The sequence below is a fragment of the Echiichthys vipera genome (genome assembly GCF_963691815.1).
Source record: "Echiichthys vipera genome assembly, chromosome: 10".
Classification (NCBI taxonomy): Eukaryota; Metazoa; Chordata; class Actinopteri; order Perciformes; family Trachinidae; genus Echiichthys; species Echiichthys vipera.
In genome coordinates, this window is record NC_139835.1 from 29,546,582 (window position 1) to 29,571,724 (window position 25,143).

The 25,143-nt window shown below is 48.3% G+C and overlaps 1 protein-coding gene across 1 annotated transcript; it reads right to left on the bottom strand.

Annotated features, from left to right (window-relative positions):
- Positions 1 to 327: 327 nt before the first annotated feature.
- On the bottom strand, positions 328 to 16,097 carry LOC310952483 (bone morphogenetic protein receptor type-2-like; the record flags this gene model as incomplete). Its single annotated transcript, XM_083921101.1, has 18 exons — positions 15,999 to 16,097; positions 10,363 to 10,551; positions 10,050 to 10,259; positions 9,765 to 9,872; positions 9,572 to 9,663; positions 8,824 to 9,057; positions 7,643 to 7,757; positions 6,376 to 6,536; positions 6,131 to 6,278; positions 5,915 to 6,051; positions 5,437 to 5,573; positions 4,990 to 5,182; positions 4,803 to 4,902; positions 4,090 to 4,169; positions 3,891 to 4,004; positions 3,547 to 3,753; positions 1,313 to 2,492; positions 328 to 647 (listed from the first exon to the last, which is right to left on the bottom strand). The coding sequence occupies exons 1-18, from the start codon at positions 16,072 to 16,074 to the stop codon at positions 328 to 330; spliced, it is 3,801 nt and encodes a 1,266-aa protein (XP_083777227.1). The 5' UTR covers positions 16,075 to 16,097.
- Positions 16,098 to 25,143: the final 9,046 nt, after the last annotated feature.

The window sequence follows — 25,143 nt, forward strand, 5'->3', positions numbered from 1 at the left end:
GGCCACAATCCATCAAAACGTGTCCAGCTGAATCAAGAAAATGTAGCTCAACAAGAATTACGAACCCACTGTTTTGAAATTTCATAAGCAGTTCCTGTAGTTGTTTTAATGCCACGTCCCATAACTTTGTTCAAAAAAGCATAAAAAACAAACAAACGCAGCAGCCTGGGAGCCTTTTATATTGGGCTATTTCCTGTGCCATCAGCTTACCGTTGGGTTCAGTTTAGTCCTGTCAGCGATCTCCATTTTCCACAACAAAAGAGAAGGAAGACGAAGAAGTAAAACAATTAAATCGCTCTCTTTTAAGAAAAGAAAAAGAAAACAGCTTTAGAAGCAGGTCATCCCGTCAGGCTCGGAGGTCGTGGTCGCCGTGGCTCCACCTCCAACCAAAAAGACAGCCATACTGGATTTTGACTGATTGATTTTGGGGATGCCAGTGGCTCCTGCTCTTTGAAGACCAGATGAGAATTGGGCCTGGCTGCTACTGCCACTGGTGCTGAAGTCAAAGTCTGGGTCGAGAGCTGTATCTGTCGAAACGACCCATGAGGCTGGACGCCATTTTTTCAGGGTGTATGGAGTCTTGACACGCCGTTTTATTTTATCTCCTGAGGCACTCGTGCTGCCGAAATCTGTCAGAGAAACATCATCTGAGGACAGAGGAAAAAACAGGATTCAAAAGGTAGATATCTTTTTAGAGAATTGAAATGCGGTTCACAACAGTGGCCATTTTCATAGAAACCCCCCTTTTTATTGTATCCGCACTACGAGAACTACAAACAATCGTACTTCTTACAGTGTGGTTTTGAGAGGTAGGTACTTGCCCAACACAAGAGGAACTACTAACCAGCCGTCCACTACTAGGCTAGCTAGCCGACTAGCCTGTTCATTTCGACATACTTTAAAGTGAAACAGGCAGTCTAACAGTAACTCGGACTCAATCCCCGCCACTGAGCGGAAAGCAGCTGGCAAGCTAACTAACCAGCATCAGAGACAGACAAGCTAGCTAGCTAACTGTAGTCTGCCATCCTTGGGATCAGCAGGCTTATGCAACTTCAGCATTCCTATTGCCAGTGTGAATGCAAACAGAAAAAAGTCCTTAAGGTATGTAGTTCTTAGGGGAGCTACTCTGTGTGGTCCAAAAACACTGAATGTATGAATTGTGTCAAAACCATGTTGCTTTAGGAGCTTGTACGGTTTCCGCCGCCCTCTATGCCACTCAGTGTGAGTGTATTTACTTTGTGGTACTTTTGCCCCCTTTGCAGCGGGACCATCCAATAGACAGCCAGTTCTTAAACATTTAATCTTGACTCACCTGAGGAGATGCAGGTTAAGGACAGGTCCAGAGAACAAGGACGCTCACGCCTCTTGGCTTTGGCCGGTACCATCTGGAGCTGCAGCAGACCTGGAGATTGTGGAACTACGGATGCAGGTTCTGCAAGAGCTGTGGTTTCTGGATTTTGAGATTCCAAAGCTGGAGGTATTGGATCTGGATTTGCGGAGGCTGGAACCTCTAAAGGTAAAGCTTTCAGATTAAGGACTGGAGTTTCTAGGACTGGAGCTTCTGGTTCTGAGACTGGAGCTTTTAGGGCTTGGATTTCTGGAGCAAAGGTTGGGCCATTTAAAACTAGGGCTTTTGAAGAGGAGGTTGAGGTGGCTGGGGATCCTGGGGCCTCTGGAACTGACACTGGAGCTTTTGCTGAGGTTGGCAGTGAGTCAGAATCTGCATCTCTGCAGCCTGGTACCAGTGCAGTGGCAGCAGAGCGGACCAGATGAGCCCCTGGGCTTCTGGTAGATCCAGAGGTCCATACTGGTTCTGCACAAAGGGCTTTCTGGACACACGGGCCTGTATCTGAGCCAGTGGGAGGGGCTTGTGGTCTTGGGTCATGGTCAGATGTAGCTCGTCCTGATGGCCCAGAAAGCAGAACTTTATTTTCCAGGTTTGAAACTGTAGCAGTGGCGGGGACCGGATGTGGATCAGGTTTAGGGCTGTTGACGTCCTTACCCTCTGAACCAATCATCCTTCCAGGTTCCACCTCTAAACCCTTGATCTTGACGTTTGATCCCCACGCTATCCTATTGTTGTTGTTGTTGGTATTTGAGCCTCGCCCCGACGTAATGTTTCCAGCTCGTGACTGATGATGATGCTGATGCAGAGGAGGAAGGGGGTCGCTCTCGGCTGGCGGCTGTTCTCTTCTCAGCAGCGGTTCGTGTTCATCTGGACTGGAGTTGAGCACGTTCATGTGGTTGTCCTTTCCTGTGATCATCCCTTCCTCCATCTTGCCCTCCTCCTCCTCCATCTGCGGCCCCGCTGGATTGGTCCGTCCTCCGCCCTTTGTCACCAGGGTTGGGATACCCGCACTGTAGCCGTTGACTCGGCTCACAGTCGCGATGCTTTCTCTTGTGCTGGTGTTGTTGGTCACCGTGGTTACCTGGTGGGGCTCTGCGGCCGAGGCGACCGCTACCGTGTTCATCTTAGCAACACCTGTTTCCACCTGAAATATAGCACATTCTGGATAAGTGAAGCAATTTAAACAGTTACTGTAACATTAGTGATCTTGGTTACATCCACACTTCTTTCGCTATTTTTACGCCGCGCTTCCACACTACGAGAACATTTCTGAGCCGCTAAAATGGAGATGCGTGGAAAGACTACTGAGCCTGTTTTAGTTTGAAAACTCCAGGGTACCCTTTAAGTCTGGATGGGCGAAAACCCATCCAGACACCTGTCAAGCCAAAACATTATAGTTGGGCTGACATACCTTTTATGACTTCATCCTTCTGTGGGGTGCTCCTTTCCCATTATGCCAACTTCCTCCGCAATGGATAATAGCAACGCTCTAATGCATGCGTGTCAAACTGATCCAGTAAAGGGTCGCTGTGGCTGCAGGTTTTCATTCCAACCAAGCAAGAACACACCTGACTCGACTTACTCAATCACCTGAACTGTCTTCACACAGATGGTTTGTTGGACCAGGTGTGTTTTTGATTGGTTGGAATGAAAACCTGTAGCCACAGCGACTCTTTACTGGATCAGTTTGACACCCATGCTCTAATGTGACGCAGTATTTGCTTTGCAATGACGCCGAATCTGTGTTTTTCGACGCCGTTACCGCCTTATATGTACTTATGTGTTACTTATAATAACAGTTCGCTCTCGTCATCAGCCTACCTTTCTTATACATCCATAATTTCCAGCTGCAGAGTAATGTTAGACAATCTGCTTCCTGTTTACTCCGGCACACGCATGCCCAGTACATTTTCAGGCGTGTTAATATGGAGGGAGATCATTTCTGAAACAGTGCTAAAATGCTTGTGTAGCTTCCGTAGCCTGAACCTTGTTGTGGAGTGGGGGTGAGTTATGATGATGAGTAACCCCAGTAACACCACAACCTGTCGGAGCGAGATTACCTCGTGCAAAGTGATATCCCTAACAGAGAGGATCCAGACCTGTAAGTAAAACTATAACTCAAGATCTCCAGTAATGCCGGCACCCTTTGTCAGATCTTTGGCGCACAACTCTACCATATTGGTTTAATTGTACTCTACCTGTCTGTGGTTCGACTTCAGCTTTCCCAGCTTCAGTCGAGAAGAGGCCGAGGTGGTCTCCTTGGTTTTGGGGAGCAGGTGGAGGCTGGTTGGCCTCTGGGGCAGGTTCTGCTGTTTGGGGAGTGGGTGGATAGAGGAGGAGGGAAGGGCATCAACCCCACCAACAACCCCACGTTCACCATGGAGAGCCAACACCGCGTTGTTCGCCTAGAGGAACCACAAGAACACATCTACGGTTACTACTTACAATCAATATCAGCCAAGAAGTGTCAGTACCACTGAACCTCCACGGAGAGCGTATTCAGTTGTACTAATACCCTATTAGTGTGTAACAGCGGTAGTACCTCAGTGGTTTGTAGGATCTGATGGTACAGCAGGTTTTGCTCAGTTGAGCCAAACTGTTTCTGTGAATGTTCCATCAAGTTTTCATCCGAACTTTCCCTCAAATTCTTGTCGACCTGCGGAGACGGAATAACCGTTAATAACCTTTTAACGCCAGGGCTGAAGGTCGCTCACAGGGAGGAACAAATTAGAAGTAAAGACCTCTTTGGGGTTGAGTTTGGTCGACTCCAGGTCTTCTTCTGTCAGCTGCAGGCAGACTGGGACATTGGGCGCAGCGCCACCTGGAGAGCAGCAGGGACATTTACAGCATTTACTGAGGACACTTCCACAACAACAACTCGGCAAATACACCTGTCCACTCAAACAGACTAAGGGCACACTCACACTGTCCAGTCGTACTGTGCCCAAGCACGAATCACAGCTAAAATCTAGTTTGTTGTCAGTCAGCTGTTGCCACAGGGATCATCCACTCTACAAATAGGTCTCGGTGCGTGGATGCGGTGAGATTTGTGAAGCTCTCGTGAGATGGTTAAAGTTACAGGGTTCAAACCCCTTTTCCAAGATCAAATTCAAGCCCTTTTCAAGCACTTTCAAGCTCCATTTTCAAGTTTTTCCGGCACCTTACAGCTGTGTTAAATGACATATTTCTACAAATGCATACATATTAAAAGGTTTTTTATGCTATAAAACACTAAAATTATGTTTTGTAATAACAGAAGGATAATGAATCCAATTCATTTCCTATTCTATAGCCATTTGTTGTGAAAGAAATGTGGATAATTTCAAGCAATTTCTTAAACTTTGATAACAAAACATTAAAATTAAAGAATTTCCAAGGATTTCAAGCACCTGTCCTTGTGCAGCTGTTTTATGTTTATGCTTTAAATAGCTGCAGTATAACTTTAAAGTCTCACCTGTGTGTTCGGACTCGGAGATGGTGCAGAGGGTGGAGGCAGGTGTCGGGGCGGTGCTGTTCGACAGGTTGCTGTCTGAAGTGGACGAGCGAGCCTGACTCTGACAGAGAGATGGAGAGAGAGAGAGAGAGAATAAATATCACAAAGGTTTGTTTTGTATGTCATTTCTCCCGCGTTGGACTCGTACCTGCGCCTGCTGCCGCTCGTAGTTGATGGAGTTTCTGTTCTTTTCAGCAACTTCTGCTCCGCTCGTGGTCGTCCTGACGATGGATGCTGGGTGGCCGTCTCCCTGGAGATTCTTGACCACGCCCACCTGAAGATCCTCGATGTAGGAGGAGGCGGAGCCGACCTGAGGAGGCCGGCGGCCCTGAGACAGATTCCTGAGGGAGAGATCAGAAAAGACAATGGGTGTGTATTCAGTGTGCGTGCGTGCGTGCGTGTGTGCATGCGGCTGTGTTCTGTGGTGCGTGCTTGTACCTGTGGCTGCGTTCTGTGTGTGTTCTCCTGTGGCTGTATACTGCGGTGGTTGTGTGCCGTGGTGTGTGTGTGTGTGTACCTGCGGTTGCGTACTGCGGTGTGTGTGTGTGTGTGTGTCTGTTCCTGTGGTTGCGTACTGCGGTGCGTGTGTGTGTACCTGTGGTTGTGTACTGCGGTGTGTGTGCTCAGCACTGTGAGTTCACACAGCCTCTCCTCTGCACACTGAGCGGTGAGTCGAGCTTCGGCGTCCTGATCCCAGCAGTCCTCCATCGTCTCCTTCAGGGAACGCAGCGCCTAAAAATACACACAGTCACGACTATTACCGTCATCGGTTCAGCTCCGACACGTTTCTACGGGGAAGAAGTTTTCGTCAAGGCCACGTTGGTGTGTGACGTGACCAAGAGGAAGCATGCGGAGGGCGAACCAAGCCCCGTACCCTGAGGGACACGTCGAGAGGCTGAGGCTGAGTGTTGGAGTTGGATTTACTGAACTAATTAAGTGGCGGTCGGAGAGGTCCGGTTCACGAGGAGGACCGGGTGATTGATGGTGTCGAAGGCGGCGCTGAGGTCGAGTTAGATAAAGATGTTGGGGGGATGAGCATCAGGGGAGAGGGGGAGTTCATTTGTGACACTCACCAGACTGTTCTCCTTCCAGGCTTCGGGAAATCTGGGTCTGAACTTCTCCCTGGCGACGAGGATCTGCATCTCCTCGAAGCTCGGGTGATTCCCCAGCTCTTCCTGGTACGCCAGCCGGTACTCTGGCGCCGCTTCACCTGAACACACACACGTCAGGTATTATTTATGATTGGACTACAAACGCTCATCGAAGAGGACGCGGATGGTGCGTCTTACCTGGGAACAGGTGAGAGCACCTCCTGAAGCTCTCCCAGTAGAGCAGCCCCAGAGCGTAGACGTCCACCTGCTTCAGCGCCGACTCGCAGTCGCGGAGGTTCAGAGCTCCACCCAGCACCTCCGGGGCCATGTACCGCACCGTCCCCACCTGCACACACACACACACACACACACACGAACACAGGTAAACTCCTCCTGTCTCGTCTAACACCTGTCGTATCACCTGCCGCCGTCACAGGACAAACCTCAGATATGGCCAGGGTGTCGTCGTCTCCGGGGCGACAGGGCCGGCTCCCCGTCAGCCTCATGGACAGACCGAAGTCGGCGAGGACGCAGGACAGATCGGCTCGGACCAGGACGTTCCTGCTGGTCAGGTCTCTGTGGGCCACGGCTGGTTTGTACTGGTCTGGGTGGAGACAGAGAGCGGGTTCACGTGTGTGTGCTGCGTGTTTACGCTCGGTACTCCACCTCCCTGAACACGCGACATCTCGGCCGCGACGTTCTCTACCAACAAACTTTGGGCCTCATTCACTACAGAGACATGATGAGGTCACAGTGAAGCTGACCTTTGACCTTTTGGATATACAAAAATCATCACTTTGTTTTATCCCATTAGACATTTGCGTGAAATGTTGTCAAAGGGGCGGGCGGTGGCACAGTGGTTAGAGCAGTCGCTCCATGTAAAGAGGCTGAAGGTCCTCGAGGCAGCGGCTGCGGGTTCGAATCAGACCTCAGCCCTTTGCTGCATGTCTCCCCCTCTCTCTCACCCCATTTCCTGTCTGTCCTACAAAATAAAGGCTTGAAAACCGCCCCAAAAATCTAATCTTTTAAAGAAATGTTGCCATAATTAGTGCATTGATTCCTGAGTTATGGCCAAAACCCCGTTTTGCGAGGTCACGGTGACCTCGACTGATGAGGAACAGCTGATCAGACAGTGGTGTGAGTCACCACCAGGGGGAGCGGTGAGCTGTCACAGTCAGTCTGTGACGCCCTGCTGTGTTAGAATGAACACCAGCAGCTCTCAGAGACGCTTAATTATCTTTATCATGTGCAGCCAGTCGACGTGTTTAACATTCAGCAGCAGCAGCGGCGTGACTGCGGAGGAGAAGCATGTCCCCACATGAAATACAGTTTTCTGCACAAAATGGCTGAAACATAATCACAGATTAACATGAAAGCAAATGAGAAAATGTCGGGATAACTCTGCGGATATTCTGTTTCTCTTCTCGTCATTAAATCCCACACACACACTGGCAGTGAACGCATCAGAAGTCTAGTGTGTGTCTCACCGCCTGACGTCTCTTCTTCATCCATTGTTAGTAAAAAAACACGTCAGTGAACTGGAGACTGAACACACACACTGTAGCTTATGTTCCACACATGCGCGCACACACGTGCACACGCACGCACACACACACACACACACACACACACACACACACACACACACACACACACACTCTCACAAGGTGAGAACCACACCAGCGTCGCTGTAGCGGCTGGTAGCTGTACCTCCTCTGTAGAGTTCAGTGTGCAGGAAGGCGAGTCCTCTGGTCACGCCGTGAGTCATCCTGCAGCACGTCGACCAGTCCACTGTGTGGACAGACAGGTAGCGAGACAGACAGCCCTGAGACACGCAGACACATAGAACAAGAGTCGTTTACTTTCCTTGTTTCCCATGGGCAGGAAACAAAAACAAGGAGACGATCGGGGGATAGAGACTTCAAGGAACCACTGATGTAGATGCCGTCTATGGTAAAGTGGCTTTTGAAGTCTCAACTGCAGAATTATATCTCCATATAGGAGTGCAGAGGAAGTAACAGACGAGGATACTCATACTTTATTCGAGTGTAAGGCCAAAGAGATGCAGCGGAGCGAGGGAGGGAGGGAGTTATACAGAGAGAATTTAAGGTTGGGCTTTTATTTTGAAAGGTAAACAAAGTGGGACGAAGATAATGTTCACAAGTTTTCTCACCTACACTGAAAGTTGCAGGTGTAAACACTTAAAATACCTTTAATCAACCTGCCAGATAAGTAATGCGCGTGTGTGTGTGTGTGTGTGCAATGTGTGTGTGTATGTAATGTGTGTGTGTGTGTAATGCGTGTGTGTGTGCGCGCAAGTGTGGGTGGGTGAGCAGACTGTTAAGCCGGTAATTACTGTCTGACTGCTACAGAGGAATGCAGTGAACCAACTGTGCGCGTGTGTGTGTGTGTCTCTGTGTGTGTGTGTGTGTGTGTGTGTGTGTGTGTGTGTGTGTGTGTGTGTGTGTTTGTGTAAATAAAGTGTGTTGTTATAAACAGGAAGCTTAAATTGTTTCTGTTTAGGTTTGTGAATGAGAGATAGTGATAATAAAGATCTGGTTTACTGTGTGTGTGTCTGTGCGTGCGTGTGTGTGTGTGTGTGTGTGTGTGCGTGTGGTCGGTCAGTGGTGGCTCCAGACAGGAAGTAGGACTGAAGGCGCCGTCTTCCAGCACAATAACAGGATTAATGCAGAGCCAGACAGAAGGCAGCTCAAGTGTGTAACCGCACTGACGGCGTGCGGTCGGCGCCCCCTGTAGGCTGCAGAGATCCTTTATCGGTCATGGTCGTGGAGGTAAACGCACAGTTTGTCCTGCGGGTGGCGCTAGAGCGAACACAAAAATGCTGTTTAACCTTAACTTGTAACAGACGGTGGGTTGGTCGGGTCTCTTACGTGCGGGTAGTACTCCATGAGGATGAGGAACTCTGGTCGCCCGTCGGCCGCCGTCCTCTCGTCGGCGGACAGGAAGCGGGCGATGTTGTCGTGTTGCTGCAGCAGCGGCAGACCGTAGATGGAGCGCTCGTTGGCGTAGTTCTGCCGGTTGGCCGAGCTGAAAAGTTTGACGGCCAAGCAGCGCTCGTTGAGACAGCCGCGGAACACCGTGCCGTAACGGCCCCGACCGATCAGCTGCCAGGAGGAAGGAGAAGGTCGTTAGAGACGGAAACAAGAAACGGACTTGGGTGGTGATGCCAATCCGACTGTTAAGATGCTACGTTACACCCTTTCAAAATACAACTTCCGGGTCCAAGCCTCGTGTTTCACCAACGCCGCAGTGCCGCGTTCCCCGTTGTTTGAACAGATCTGAGTTTTTAAAAAACAACCTAACTGTCATTTGACCTTGACATTGTGCCCGTCTGTCTTAATCAGCCTCAGGGCGGGGGTGTCGGCGGTGGGCGGGGCCTCGGTGAAGTTGGCGTTGCAGAGGTTGCAGAGGTCTTATGGATGAAAAGACGTCTAACCGACCAAAGAGGAGATTGTGATCGTTCACATGTTCGGACATTGTGTCTGTTTTGTTGCAACGGAGCGTTTGGACCCGGAAATCTTATTTTGAAAGGGTGTTACGTCAGACTGGACAGCGGGATCGTGTCCCGCTGTAGAGCTACAGACTCAGTGTTCTGTGCGTGCGTGCGTGTGTGTGCACCTCCAGTAGTTTCAGATGATCCAGGTCGACAGCAGCGTCTGTGTTTGCCGCCTCCATCACATCCAGAGCGGACAGACTGTGTTTCTGCTTCCCTGCAATCACAAACAAATAACACGGTTAGTATTAATTATTATTATTATTATTATTACTATTAACCACCAGTGTCCTCGTGTGCGTGTGTGTGTGTGATCACCTTTCATCATACGGTATCCCAGGAACAATGCCACGATGACGACGGCTGCTATGGCGACGGTCACCAGGGCGATGAGCGCCGTCTCCTCCCGCCGCAACGGCTGTTTATCTGTGGGACGATGACGTCATCGTTAACGTCAAAATATACTTAAAGTACCAGAAGTGAAAGTGCTGTGAATCTGTGAATTAACTTAAGTTATTAAAGAGTAAAAGATCTAAATACTCGTCCACTACTGGAATTTTCTGCCCAGCAACAACTGATACGAGGCCTGTGATTGGTCGGTACCTGTCTGCCTGTCATCCCGCCCGTCTGTGTTAATCAGCCTCAGGGCGGGGGTGTCGGCGGTGGGCGGGGCCTCGGTGAAGTTGGCGTTGCAGAGGTCTCGGCTGCAGCAGCAGAATCGGTAACTGCCGTTCTGGATCTGAGAGGGTGTCGCCGTTACCAGGCAACGGTCGCCATGACACTCCTGTTGGTTGCCGATGTGAGTCCAGCAACCTGAAAACACAGGAAGCAGTTTTTCAGTTTTGAACCTTGTGTGTGTGCGTGTGCTTGTGCGTGTCTGTGCGTGTGTGTGTGTGCGTGTGTGTGTGTGTCTCACCTTGCTTCACCAGGTGTATTTCCCCGTCTGGTCTCTTTTCCCACAATCCAAAGCAGCGGGAGCCGCGGATGCAGCGGACCGTTCCGTTTTCTCGCACCACTCCTCGCAGCTCATTGGTGGGTCCGCTCTGAGGCTCCGCCCCCTCCAGCTGGTCAGTGAAGGCACACTCTCTCTCCTCCGACTGCAGACCTGAACACAGACGCAGCACGTTCATTTCCATCTTGTCAGACTTTGACTCCGCCTCATTTCCTCTGACCAAAAAAGGGCATGTATGTGTGAGTTGAGGGGAGGGGCTTACGTCCATCTGGCTGACGTTTACCTCCGAGGAGAAGTGAGGGCCAGAGGCTAGCTGTCACTCAAGAGGCCACGCCCCTAATTATTTATAAACTTTAACCTCCAATAAAATAAAAACTCGGAATACGTTTTTTTTTCACCTTTGTCAAAATCACAAACACCCGACTTTTAGACAGAATTACAACAGAAATGTGTCTTGATGTTAGTTGCCGTTGCGAAGTCCTCCCTCGGTTTAAAGCAAAGCTCTGTTATTGTTTGTTTCGCGTTGTTTTCGGCGCCGTTGCTTCCTGGTTTATTCTATTTCCGGGTCAAAAGCCGCCACCGCGGAGTGGGGAGCATGCGCAGACGAGAAAACCTTTAATAATACGAGAGCGCATTTTTACGAGTGAGGGGACGATGGGGCGTGAGTTTGGCCGGAGAATCGGAGCAGCGGGGGCGGAGCTGCAGTCGCTCTACCGCACCGTTGTGACGTAAAGAGAGCTGAGGAAGACAAAGCTCTGGATCTACCCTCAGTCCTGGTTCCTACCCTCACCTGTGGTTATGAAAGCTGGGTCAGGACCCAAAGAACCAGGTCGCGGGTACAAGCGGCCGAAATGGGTTTTCTCAGGAGGGGGGCTGGAGTCTCCCTTCTACCTCCCACCTAGGGAGGTGTTCCAGGCACGTCCAGCTGGGAGGAGGCCTTGGGGAAGACCCAGGACCAGGTGGAGAGATTAGATCTCCACACTGGCCTGGGAACGCCTCAGGATCCCCCAGTTAGAGCTGGTTAATGTGGCCCGGGAAAGGGAAGTTTGGGGTCCCCTGCTAAAGCTGCTGCCCCCACGACCCGACCCCGGATAAGAGGCTGAAGATGAGTGATGAGTGAGTGAGTGTTAACCAGTGTATGAGGACCAAGATTTTACCCGGGGTACGGTGTTTACATGGTCTTTGAGAGACCGGGGTACGCCCTTATCGGGTTTTTAGACTGCATGCAAACGCACGGATTGTAACAGCTTCAGCAAATCTAAACGTCCTGGCCTCACGGTGGCGCTGGTGGGCCCACCTGATCTGTATCTGGGTAATGAGCATTAACACGTGTTCTGTCCGCGCTGCGCTCAGATCTCAAGATACCCAGATAAAGACTGCAGACGTGAACGAGTCCTCGTGTTCTGCCTGAGCAGGAAGTCCAGGAACAGTGTGAGTCTCACACATAAACACACACACACCCACACACACACACACACACACACACACACACACACACACACACACACACACACACACACACACACCTCTCTGCCTGTAAAAAGCCTGACAGCAACAAATAATGATGTACTTTGGCATTTTTTACGGAGAGAACAACAGAGCGACGCAGTGGGTCCTGCCTCAGGGTGGTTGTGTACTTTTATAAGAGCTCTATTAACGCGATGTCCCGACACCACGTCTATAACTTCCTTCTCGTCTCTCAGGACACTCGTGCTTTTACTGAATGTCCTCACAGTCGATCTCTGAATCCACAACAATGGACTTGAACGACGTCCTCAACGTGCATTAAAGTGCAATTCCGGCGTGTTTGCGTTCTACGACCTTTCTCTGCATGAATACATCAAATAAGCCATCGAGACACTAACGGTCCCAAAGGGCTAACAGTGATTAGCTCGCGGCGGTGCCCTGAACGCATCCAAAACGCCCTTTTTAACCACTAATACTGCTGAAAATAACAGCAAACCTCTGCAGCAGCATGAGAAGAGTCCCTACACACACAACAAAGCAGCAACAGCGTAGTTAGTGAAGCTAGAGTTTATTTAGGGCGCACTCCCACTGTGCGTGCGTCCCGTGCCCCGTGCTTTAGGGTCCTTGTCCCCCCCTCCAGGCCCGTTTGTACTCACACTACCTGGGCCTCGGAGAATGCTTCTTGCTGCCTATACGTCATCACGCCGTAACACGTCACACGCATCGATGACGTCATGGCGATGCGTGGCTTTGTTTCCAGATCTTTCCGTAGACCTCTGAGTTTTTGTGCGTCTTGTCGACTGTTTTTGAATCTTTTCATCGACCAAATCTGCAGTAAACACTCCACCTCCGCATCACACCAACGTGAACCTTTCACCGCCATTGTTTTAAATGTCCGCGCATGGTCCCTCCTTCTTTTTTCTACGTCCCAACAGGCACACAGGAAATAACTGGATGGCCCGCTGTCTGCAGTTATGCGCGGAGCACTCACACTGGTCAAACGCACTAGGCTTTAGCTGAAAAAACGGTTTTGGCCCGGTACAGAAGGACAGTGGGAGTGCGCCCTTAAAGAGTGTTTTAAAGACTTACCTACTGGCCCCTGTACCAGCTCCTCTCATAGTAAAGTCCACTCAAGTGAATCCCAAAGGAAGGAGCCCATTGGTGCTTTGTTGTGTGTGTAGGGACTCTTCTCATGCTGCTGCAGAGGTTTGCTGTTATTTTCAGCAGCATTAGTGGTTAAAAAAGACCTTTGAATGCCTTCACCGTGCTGCCCCGAGCTAATCAGTGTTAGCCACGTCCGGCTGTTAGCGACTCTCCTGGATTTCTCCATTAATAGTTCATACACAAATTGTCTCGGTGGCTTATCTGATGGATATTCATGCTAAAAAAGACCGTGGGATGCAAGTACACCAGGATTACACAGATTAGGGATTACAGATTAAACGCTGCTTTGGTTCTGACCTAAATGTCTCATCAGATTCTTCGTTTAGGAGCAAAAATGTCAGAAAAGTAACGCAAGAAAAAGGGAGTGTTTGTGTTGAATGTTGCTTTTGCAGTCGTGAGTCTGTGATCTAATGAAACTGGACGGAGGTGACACACACACACACACTCACACACTCGTACACTCACACACACACACTCACACACACACGGCTAATAGCTTCCCTCCACTCTGGGCGCCTGCCTCGAAGCAGCAGGGGAGCAGCTCAGAAGCCGTTTTTCTGCTCTTTTAAACTTTAAATGTTGAGTCGCTTTTATTTAAAAATGTCCCTCAGACGTCTGATGTTCAGCGTTGCCGTAGCAACCGCAGCATCTGCTCAGCCCACTTTTTATTTTTAATGAACTACAACAAAGCAGCAGGCGGACACACACAGATTAACAGTCAGAGAGCGTGTGCGTGCGTGCGTGCGTGCGTGCGTGCGTGCGTGCGTGTGTGCGCGCGCGTACGTCTGTGTGCGTGCCTGCGTGCGTGTGTTTGCGCATGCGTGCGTTTGCGCATGTGTGTGTGCGGGCGTGCGTGCGCCCGTGTGTTTGTGCGTGTGTGTGCGTGCGTTCCTGCGTGCGTGCGTGCGTGTGTGTGTGTGTGTGTCGTTCTCCCAAAGACCGGATGTTAATCAGTACGTAGCCATGTGGCGTGTTCAAACTGCCGGTGTTAAACACGATCTGCACATCGTTATCACATACGCTCGTCCGTTCATCAGCAGACGGCTGTTTGTCTGCTCCTGCTCCTGGGGAATAAAGCTTCTTTTAAGACTTTTAAACCAATTTGGTGAGCTAACATTCACTCCGGTGTGAAGGGTCTTAAATATGACGGCATGCGTGAAATCCCACTGACAAACCAAGGCGAAGCTAGGTGACTTTGTTGCTAAGCTACGTGACGTTGTTGCTAAGCTACGTGACTTTGTTGCTAAGCTACGTGACTTTGTTGCTAAGCTACGTGACTTTGTTGCTAAGCTACGTTGTTGCACATATTTACACATCAATTTCAAAATAACATAAGAACAAATGGATGGAAACGTAGTATTTGTTAAGTCGTGAGACAAAATTGCTACTTTTAGATAAGAAAGTCTGGAAATGAGCTGTGTGTGTGTGTGTGTGCGCGTGTGTCTGTGTGTGCGCGTGTGTGTTCGTGTGTGTGTGTGTGGTCGTCGACGTCGCCTCTCAGGAATCTGACTGACCCTCCCTAAATTGTCGGAGCCTCACTCACTATTTAGTCTTATGTAACACACACACAGACACACACACACACACACACACACACACACACACACACACACACACACACACACACACACAGTCACACACACACAATGAGAGGAAGGTGGAATGTGTGTCTGCGTCTTATCAAACACATCACAACAAAACACAAAAACTGACAGACTGGCTGACGACAGTGTGTGTGTGTGTGTTTATAAGACAGTGTGCGTGTGTGTGTGTGTGCGTGCGTGCGTGGGTGTGTGTGTGTGTGTGTGTGTGTGTGTGTGTGTGTGTGTGTGTGTGTGTGTGTGTGTGTGTGTGTGTGTGCGTCATGAGTCATCTTATAATGTTTTAACAAACTAAAACAGGAATGTGCGCTGTTCCTGTAACACACCCCACACTACTGTCTAATGTTTCTGTGAGCTGACACCAGTGCATGATGGGAGATGAAGTTCTTCTGATCCGTCTGTCGCTGAGTCCAGCGGTTTTCGGGTCATGAGTCGTTAAAGTGTAATTACGGTGTAAAATCATCCCATGCTCTTTTCCGACACTCACCTACATCAAATAATCCACGAGACAGTTTTTTGGTGTTTGAACTATTAACAGAGAAACTTGGAGAGTCGCTAACAGCCTGAGGTGGCTAACAGTGATTAGCTCGGGGCAGTACGGCATTAAGGGCGCACTCCCACTGTCCGTCTGTACCGTGCCACGTGCTTTAGGGTACTTGTCTCCCCCCGCGACCCAGGCCCGTTTTTTACTCGCAGTGCAGGAAAGATGGAAACGGAGTGTAACCAGTGATCAGGCTAACTCTTTGTGCTAAGCTAGGCTAAACCAAACATACTTCTGTTTCTCCTTCTGGCTTTCTTGCGTATTTTTAAAACATGACCCATTTTCATTGAAGCGTTTGGTGTTTAGGTCAGAAACAATCACCAGCACGAGGTTTACTGGAGACACGCTAGGCTAGGCTAGGCTAGGCTATGCTAGGCTAACAGTTTCCCTGTGCTTCCAGTTTTTGATAGGTCACCTTGTTGATTGCTCTGATTGGTCGTAGTTGGTAACTACTGTAAAAACCGCAAACTGTATAAAAAATGGACGTAGTGTCGAGACTTTGACTCAAAAAAGGGGAAGTAAGTGACGCTGGGGGGAAGGGCGTACGTCCATCTGGCTGACGTTTACCTCCGAGGAGAAGTGAGGGCCCGAGGCTAGACAGACACAAATTAAACTTGACCCATTTCATTTGAGGGTTTGGTGTTTAGATCAACAACCAGCACGAGGTTTACTGGAGACACGCTAGGCTAAGCTAGGCTAGGCTAAGCTAGGCTAGGCTAGGCTAGGCAAAGCTAGGCTAGGCTAACAGTTTCCCTCTGCTTCCAGTCTTTGTGCTAGGCTACGGTGAATGAGTCTGGGCTATAATGTAGTATTGCGTTTGAACTGACCGGTGACGGCGGGCGGCGGCAGCAGCAGCAGGACGCACAGACACACTGTAAATGAAGCGCCACACACGGCGGCCATGTTGGATCCACCTCACAGGTTCGATTCCCCTGCAGACTTCACTGAAACACTGAAACACGGGCCGGCATCACTGATCCTGCGTCAGATTAACCTGAAGGAAACATTTCCGCCTCTGAAAAAGACAAACAGACGGAAAATACACTTTTAGAAAATACGTCATTTAATAAACACTTGTTTTAAAAACCGTGACCTTTAATCTGACCCGTTCTGTTCCTGTGTGACCGGCAGTGTTTGGACCTTATGATGTAATTACAATAAGTATTTTATTACTAATTAGAAGAATGAAACATTTATGTCATATTTTATAATATACACGTTAAAAAGAATATATAAATACAGCAATAAATTAAATAAACAGGACAAACATAAGCAATTTATTTCAACCTGATACACAAGAAACACTAATTTAAATGTTATATATTAAATATTATATATTCAAAAAGAAGCAGGAAGGAGTTTGTACTTTATATTTTGTAATTATACTTTATGGTGTCATAATAATATTTATGCCTTAAATACAATAATAACTATATTATAATCCTCCTGTTTGACTCAATATTTAACCTTTCTGTGTTTTACCTGCGATAATATTTCAACACTAATAATAATAATCTATAATATTAATGTTTATGTCACCTTATAAATCAACATATTTAATATTTATAATTCAGCTTCTGTGACCTTCATGATCCGGCAGCAACACACATGTACTGTAACACACCTGCACACACACACACACACACACACACACACACACACACACACACACACACACACACACACACACACACACACACACACACACATACACAGAGAGGGAGAGACAGACAGACACGCACAAACACCAGTCAGTCACACTGTGTGTGTGTGTGTGTGTGTGTGTGTGTGTGTGTGTGTGTGTGTGTGTGTGTGTGTGTGTGTGTGTGTGTGTGTGTGTGTGTGTGTGTGTGTGTGTGTGTGTGTGTGTGTGTGTGTGTGTGTGTGTGTGTGTGTGTGTGTGTGTGTGTGTGTGTGTGTGTGTGTGTGTGTGTGTGTGTGTGTGTGTGTGTGTGTGTGTGTGTGTGTGTGATCAGAATATAACATGGTTGATCACCTGTGATGTTCGTCTGCAGGTAAATTAACGGTTTTATAGAAGAGGAAGGGAGTGGCGCGCGCACACACACACACACACACACACACACACACACCCTCAACGTGTGACTGACCGGTGTTTGTGCGTGTGTGTGTGTGTGTGTGTGTGTGTGTGTGTGTGTGTGCTCACCGGGAGGATGACTCCGGCCGGCTCTGCAGGAGGAGATGAAGCAGCCTGTCTGTCTCCCTGTCTCTATTCCGGGTCTGGTTTTCTGGCCCGGCTCAGTTCGGTCCGGTTCGGTTCGGACTCTTGTCTGCAGGGTGAATCCAGATCCAGATCCAGCTGCAGGTCTCGCGGTCAGGATCATAAAATGCGCAGAAACGAAGCAGCGCCGTGTTTCTCTGCAGCCACAGAGTCTGACACCGCTGCGCACTGAGCTTCCGGCGGACACTTTCAAAATAAGAGCGCCGGCTTCTTTTTCTTTCACAGGTGGAAACAGTATCAAATAAAACTAAATCAAAATGTCTGAGCAACAAAAACATAATTCAATATTTAATAATAAAATAATACAAATTATTTATAAACTGCCATTGGCTCGATAGGTCACCTCGTTCATTGCTCTGATTGGCCGGAGTTGGTTGCCTAGGCAACTTCGTAGCGGACATAGCGTCTCCGTCGAGGTCCGTTCTCTCAACTTGATCCAATCGTCCTCGCCTACAGGAGTCTCCATCTTGTCAGACTTTGACTCCGCCTCATTGCCTTTGACCATAAAAGGGCATGTATGTGACGTTGGAGGGAGGGGCGTACGTCCATCTGGCTGACGTTTACCTCCGAGGAGAAGTGAGGGCCAGAGGCTAGCTGTCACTCAAGAGGCCACGCCCCTAATTATTCATAAACTTTAACCTCCAATAAAATAAAAACTAGCCTGGTACGTTAGTTGGCGGATATCGTGCCAAAGAAGAACAAAAGAGAGCGAGGATCTGTCTCTGCACACCGTCTCGTCGTCAAAGGGCTCCCTCCCACTGTGCCTCCGTCCCGTGCCCCGTGCTTTAGGGTCCTTGTCCCCCCCCCTCCAGGCCCGTTTGTACTCACACTACCTGGGCCTCGGAGAATGCTTCTTGCTGCCTATACGTCATCACGCCGTAACACGTCACACGCATTGATGACGTCATGGCGATGCGTGGCTTTGTTTCCAGATCTTTCCGTAGACCTCGGAGTTTTTGTGCGTCTTGTCGACTGTTTTTGAATCTTTTCATCGACCAAATCTGCAGTAAACACTCCACCTCCGCATCACACCAACGTGAACCTTTCACCGCCATTGTTTGAAATGTCCGCGCATGGTCCCTCCTTCTTTTTTCTACGTCCCAACAGGCGCACAGGAAATGACCTCAGAACCGCCGTAGGCCTCGTGCTCGTACACGTGCGCACGCTCGTGCTCGTACATGTGCAAACGTGCTTTACTAAAGCCCACCTCTCCCAAATGGGCCGTGGGCGGCGAGCTGGCCGCAGCTAGACGCGGTACGGTTGCACTCACACTGCTCAAAGGTACTAGACTTTACCTGTGAAACGTGTTTGGGCACGGTACGGAAGGACAGTGTGAGTGCGCCCTCAGACTTTGTGGAGTGAACGCCCACTCTGCGGTGACCAAACCTCTCATCAACAGGAAGAATCAAGATACTACACTAGCCGTTGCGGAGGAGCAGCGTGTGAGGACAGAGGGGAACTGGTCCAGAGGGACTTCAGTGATGAGAGGACGTTCTTTTGTTTGGGTCTGATGGAAACATGGTGTTGGGCGTAGGACGGGGGCAAGACTGAACCCAAAGTGTGTGAAGACGTCCGTGACATTAGGAGGAGGAAGTGTCAGAGTTAGGGGATGTTTGATCTCCAGTGTTTCTGTAAGGCATGACGGTCTTATATCATGATGATGTGACTTAGGAAGAGAGAACAAGTGAAGTCGGGGACGACAGGGACGCCATTCAGTTGTTATTTTGAGGTAAAATGATGAATATTTATGTGATATGTTCTTTTTATTTACGTCATTATAAACTCCGCCTGTTCAGGGACGGTAGAGAATGTGCTGATGTAATGACTCACATTACCCTCTTTTATTTTGAAGGCAACGCCACTTCCTCTCTCCTGTCTGGCTGCCTTGACGACAGAGAGGGAGACAGAGACACACGCACACACGCGAGTGCGCGGGCACGCACAAAGACACACACACACACACACACACACACACACACACACACACACACACACACACACACACACACACACACACACACACACACACACACACACACACACACACACAGAGAGAGGGAGAGACAGACAGACAAGGTAACCAAAGAGACACCAAACGACCACAAAGACACAAAACGACCACAAAGAGACACAAAGAGACAAAATGACCACAAACACACACAAAATGACACAAAACGACCACAAAGAGACACAAAACGACAACAGAGACACAAAACGACCACAAAGAGACACAAAATGACCACAGAGACATAAAACGACCACAAAGACCCACAAACTAACAACAAAACGACCACAAAGACACAAAAAGACCACAGAGACACAAAACGACCACAAAGAGACACACAGAGACACAAAACGGCCACAAAGACACACAAAATGACCACAAAGAGACACGCAGAGACACAAAACGACTACATAGTCACAACACGACCACAACACACAAAACGACCGTAAACAGACACAAAATAACCACAGACACACAAAATGACCACACAGACACACACAGACACACACAGACACACAAAATGACCACACAGACACACACAGACACACACAGACACACAGAGACAGACACACAAAGACACACACACACACACACACACACACACACACACACACACACACACACACACACACACACACACACACACACACACACACACAGACAGACACACAGACACACACACACACACTGAGACACACACACACACACAGACACACACACACACAGACACACACAGAAGAGACAGACACACAGACACACTGAGACACACACACACACACACAGACACACACAGACACACAGAGACAGACACACAGACACACACACACACACAAACACACACACACAGACACACACAGACAGACACACAGACACACACACACACACACTGAGACACACACACACACAGAGAGACACACACACACACACACACACAGACACACTGAGGTCTGGGTCAGTTCAGCGTCTTCAGCAGTTTCACATGTTTGACTTTAACCTTAAAGACGCTGAGACGTGCTGGTTTCACCTTTATCTGCAGCTTTATCTGCCTCTGTCTGTTAACCATGGTTAAAGAGACGATGGACAGATTACTCAAGCTTAATAATAATAATAATAATAATAATAATAATAATAATAATAACCAGTTTATCCCCCTCAGTTTGATGCTGCTGTCGTCTGCACGAGTGCGCCCTCTGCTGGCCTCTCACAGACGATGCAGAGACTCTCTGTGAAGTTCAGGTCACATTTAGTTAATTATGATAAATCTGACTTCAGCTTCCTTTGTATCTGATTTTATTATTTATCTTAACTTTGGTTTTATTTTTGTGCATGAAAATAATCAATAATTACGTCTGTTAACAGAGAAAGAGTCGCCGTCAGTGAGTAAAACACCGCCTCAGTTCAAACCACAGCTGCTCTCAGGAGGAGACCGGTGGATTGTTACTCCAGGTAGGGAATGAGTCCTGACCCAAAGTGAAGGAGTTCAAGGACCTCTGGATCTTGTTCACGAGTGAGGGGACGATGGAGCGTGAGTTTGGCCGGAGAATCGGAGCAGCGGGGGCGGAGCTGCAGTCGCTCTACCGCACCGTTGTGACGAAAAGAGAGCTGAGGAAGACAAAGCTCTGGATCTACCCTCAGTCCTGGTTCCTACCCTCACCTGTGGTCATGAAAGCTGGGTCAGGACCCAAAGAACCAGGTCCAGGTCCAAGCGTCTGAAATGTGTTTCCTCAGGAGGGGGTCTGGAGTCTCCCTTAGAGAGAGGGGGAGAAGTTCAGCATCCGTGAGGAACTCGGAGTAGAGCCGCTGCTCCTTTGCGTTGAAAGGAGCCAGTTGAGGTGGTTCAGGATCATCTGGTAAGGATGAACCCTGGGCGCCTCCCTAGGGAGGTGTTCCAGGCACGTCCAGCTGGGAGGAGGCCTCGGGGAAGACCCAGGACCAGGTGGAGCGATTAGATCTCCACACTGGCCTGGGAACGCCTCAGGATCCCCCAGTTAGAGCTGGTTAATGTGGCCCGGGAAAGGGAAGTTTGGGGTCCCCTGCTGGAGCTGCTGCCCCTGTGACCCGACCCCGGATAAGAGGCTGAAGATGAGATGAACCCTCTATATGAAATAACCTCACGGTGACGCCTGAATTTAACACGTATCAGCTGTAAAATATTGAGTGTTTTGTCATTTTATTAAGAAGTTTAGTATAAACTTGAGTTAACGTGCTTGTTATCAGTTTAGATGACGTGATTGTTTCTCCTTATATCTTATTTAATCACGTTGAAAGACGATTAATGATCATTAAAGTTATGGACATGTGGAACTGCATAGGCGCCATTTTGGGACCCGGTATTCAGGTGTTGTATGTGTGCGTGCTGCACAGTAGTGGTCTGGTACCAAAGTGTTAAACGTGATGTTTCACACAGTTTTTATAGCATCAATTACGTAATTAAGCCCAAACGGTGCAGCTGATGAGCTACGGGCCGCACCAGGCGTCAACCGTGAACGCTTAAAGTGTCATTCAGGCGCCAAATCATCCAATGGCGCTATTTTTTTTTCTGTATAAACTGCAAACTGAGAGATCCAGAGAGTCGCTAACAGCCGGACGTAGCTAACAGTGATTAGCTCGGGGCAGCGAGGAGGAGGAGGAGGAGGAGGAGGAGGAGGAGGAGGAGGAGGAGGAGGAGGAGGAGGAGGAGGAGGAGGAGGAGGAGGAGGAGGAGGAGGAGGAGGAGGAGGAGGAGGAGGAGGAGGAGGAGGAGGAGGAGGAGGAGGAGGAGGAGGAGGAGGAGGAGGGAGGAAGAAGACTCAACAGCACCTGCAGTGCCCAGGAGATGAACTGGCACCTCTCCAGCCACCAGTCCACACTCCAAACAGGGACTCGAACTAGCGACCCTACAGTTCCCAGCCGAGTCACCTATGGACTAAGAATGAGACCTGGAGGAGGAGGTGGGGCCCCCGGAGCCCTCAGCAGCCGTGAGTCCGCCCCTGCCCTGCTCCTCCTGCAGCCTGTGCCCGCAGACTGGAGTGAGTACAGCGGAGGAGGAGGAGGTGGGGCCCCCGGGCCCTCAGCAGCCGTGAGTCCGCCCCTGCCCTGCTCCTCCTGCAGCTGGTGCCCGCAGACTGGAGTGAGTACAGCGGAGGAGGAGGAGGAGGGGCCTCCGGAGCCCTCAGGAGCTGTGAGCCCGCCCCTGCCCTGCTCCTCCTGCAGCCTGTGCCCGCAGACTGGAGTGAGTACAGCAGAGGAGGAGGAGGAGGAGGAGGAGAAGTTCAGCCGGAGAGCTGCGGGAGGAGGAAGAGGAGGAGCGAGCCGGTGATGAATGCGCTGATTCTTCAGGTGAAGAAAGCTCTGCTGTGAGACCGGACCTGCCCCCGGGCTGAGCGGAGCTGCACCAGAACCAGGACCAGGGCAGAACCAGGACCAGGACCAGGGCAGAACCAGGACCAGGACCAGGGCAGAGCCAGGACCAGGACCAGAGGAGGTGAGTCCGGGTCTCCTCTCATGTGTCTGCGGCTCTCCGCGCGGTTAAACTCTGTTAAACTCTGTTTTCTGGAGAAACTCTGATGTTTCTAATATTTATTTAAAAAACAAAGTCTCACGTGGGCGGAGTCTTTACAACGGGCTCCACGCGGCTCGCGCCGGCTCACGCGCCACAGCACAAACAAAACAGACTGTGTTTGTACCTGTAACAGTGTTTCTACTGAGTTAAACTACTCATTAAGCACAATTTTATATATTTTTAGTCATTTTACATCCTTGTGCTGGTTTTGCATCTATTTTTAGTCATTTTGCATCTTTTTGTGGTGGTATTGCATCTATTTTTAGTCATTTTGCATCTATTTTTAGTCATTTTGCATCTTTTTGTGGTGGTATTGCATCTATTTTTAGTCATTTTGCATCTTTTTGTGGTGGTTTTGCATCTATTTTTAGTCATTTTGCATCTTTTTGTGGTGGTTTTGCATCTATTTTTAGTCATTTTGCATCTTTTTGTGGTGGTTTTACATCTATTTTTAGACATTTTGCATCTTTTTGTGGTGGTTTTGCATCTATTTTTAGTCATTTTGCATCTTTTTGTGGTGGTTTTACATCTATTTTTAGACATTTTGCATCTTTTTGTGCTGGTTTTGCATCTATTTCTAATCATTTTGCATCTTTTTGTGGTGGTTTTGCATCTATTTTTAGTCATTTTGCATCTTTTTGTGGTGGTTTTGCATCTATTTTTAGTCATTTTGCATCTATTTTTAGTCATTTTGCATCTATTTTTAGTCATTTTGCATCTTTTTGTGGTGGTATTGCATCTATTTTTAGTCATTTTGCATCTTTTTGTGGTGGTTTTGCATCTATTTTTAGTCATTTTGCATCTTTTTGTGGTGGTTTTGCATCTATTTTTAGTCATTTTGCATCTTTTTGTGGTGGTTTTACATCTATTTTTAGACATTTTGCATCTTTTTGTGGTGGTTTTGCATCTATTTTTAGTCATTTTGCATCTTTTTGTGGTGGTTTTACATCTATTTTTAGACATTTTGCATCTTTTTGTGCTGGTTTTGCATCTATTTCTAATCATTTTGCATCTTTTTGTGGTGGTTTTGCATCTATTTTTAGTCATTTTGCATCTTTTTGTGGTGGTTTTGCATCTATTTTTAGTCATTTTGCATCTATTTTTAGTCATTTTGCATCTATTTTTAGTCATTTTGCATCTTTTTGTGGTGGTATTGCATCTATTTTTAGTCATTTTGCATCTTTTTGTGGTGGTTTTGCATCTATTTTTAGTCATTTTGCATCTTTTTGTGGTGGTTTTGCATCTATTTTTAGTCATTTTGCATCTTTTTGTGGTGGTTTTACATCTATTTTTAGACATTTTGCATCTTTTTGTGGTGGTTTTGCATCTATTTTTAGTCATTTTGCATCTTTTTGTGGTGGTTTTACATCTATTTTTAGACATTTTGCATCTTTTTGTGCTGGTTTTGCATCTATTTCTAATCATTTTGCATCTTTTTGTGGTGGTTTTGCATCTATTTTTAGACATTTTGCATACAAAGAATCCCTTAAATCAAGATTTCAATCATTTATCAACATGAACTATTGTTTATTTACATCATTATTTAAATCAGTCAGGATTAAGATAATGTGTAAAATCATATTTAAACAATAACACGAGTCTGACTTCAGTTAAACAATAAAACAAGATCGATTTTATTATGAAATTCACACGTTAAAGCAGCTCAAGTGTCGAAAAAGACAAGGAACAAAGAAGATAAATGTACAAATAAGCTGAAATGAATAAATTTAAATGTATTTGATAATAAAAAAGGATAAAGCTCTATAGATATAGATTAGAGTAGAGCTTTGTGCAGACGTGAGAGCTGGTGCATCAGTGAACTGGGGCTCCAGCGGCTGAATGTGGGAAAGCTTCTGCAGATTTTAAAGGATGTTTGTGAAACGCTCGACTGCTGTGAAGGAATCTCCTCCGATAAAAGACCCGAACACCAACTCTGGTGCATGCTGGGAAGTTCGACACCTTCTTAGAAACTCATCTTCTTTCTAAAGTTCAGGTTTCTCCCTCAGCATCTCCTTCCTGTCGAGTCTTATTCTCCATTTTTCCATTTTTCATTCAAAACTTCAGGGAAACATGAGACGAGAATCTCTTACCCGGTTTGATCCTGTTTGATGTTTGTGACATGGGCGTATCCTGAGGCAGCGGGCCCCTGGGCACAGACCTGTCAGCCCCCCCCCCCCCCCCCCCCAC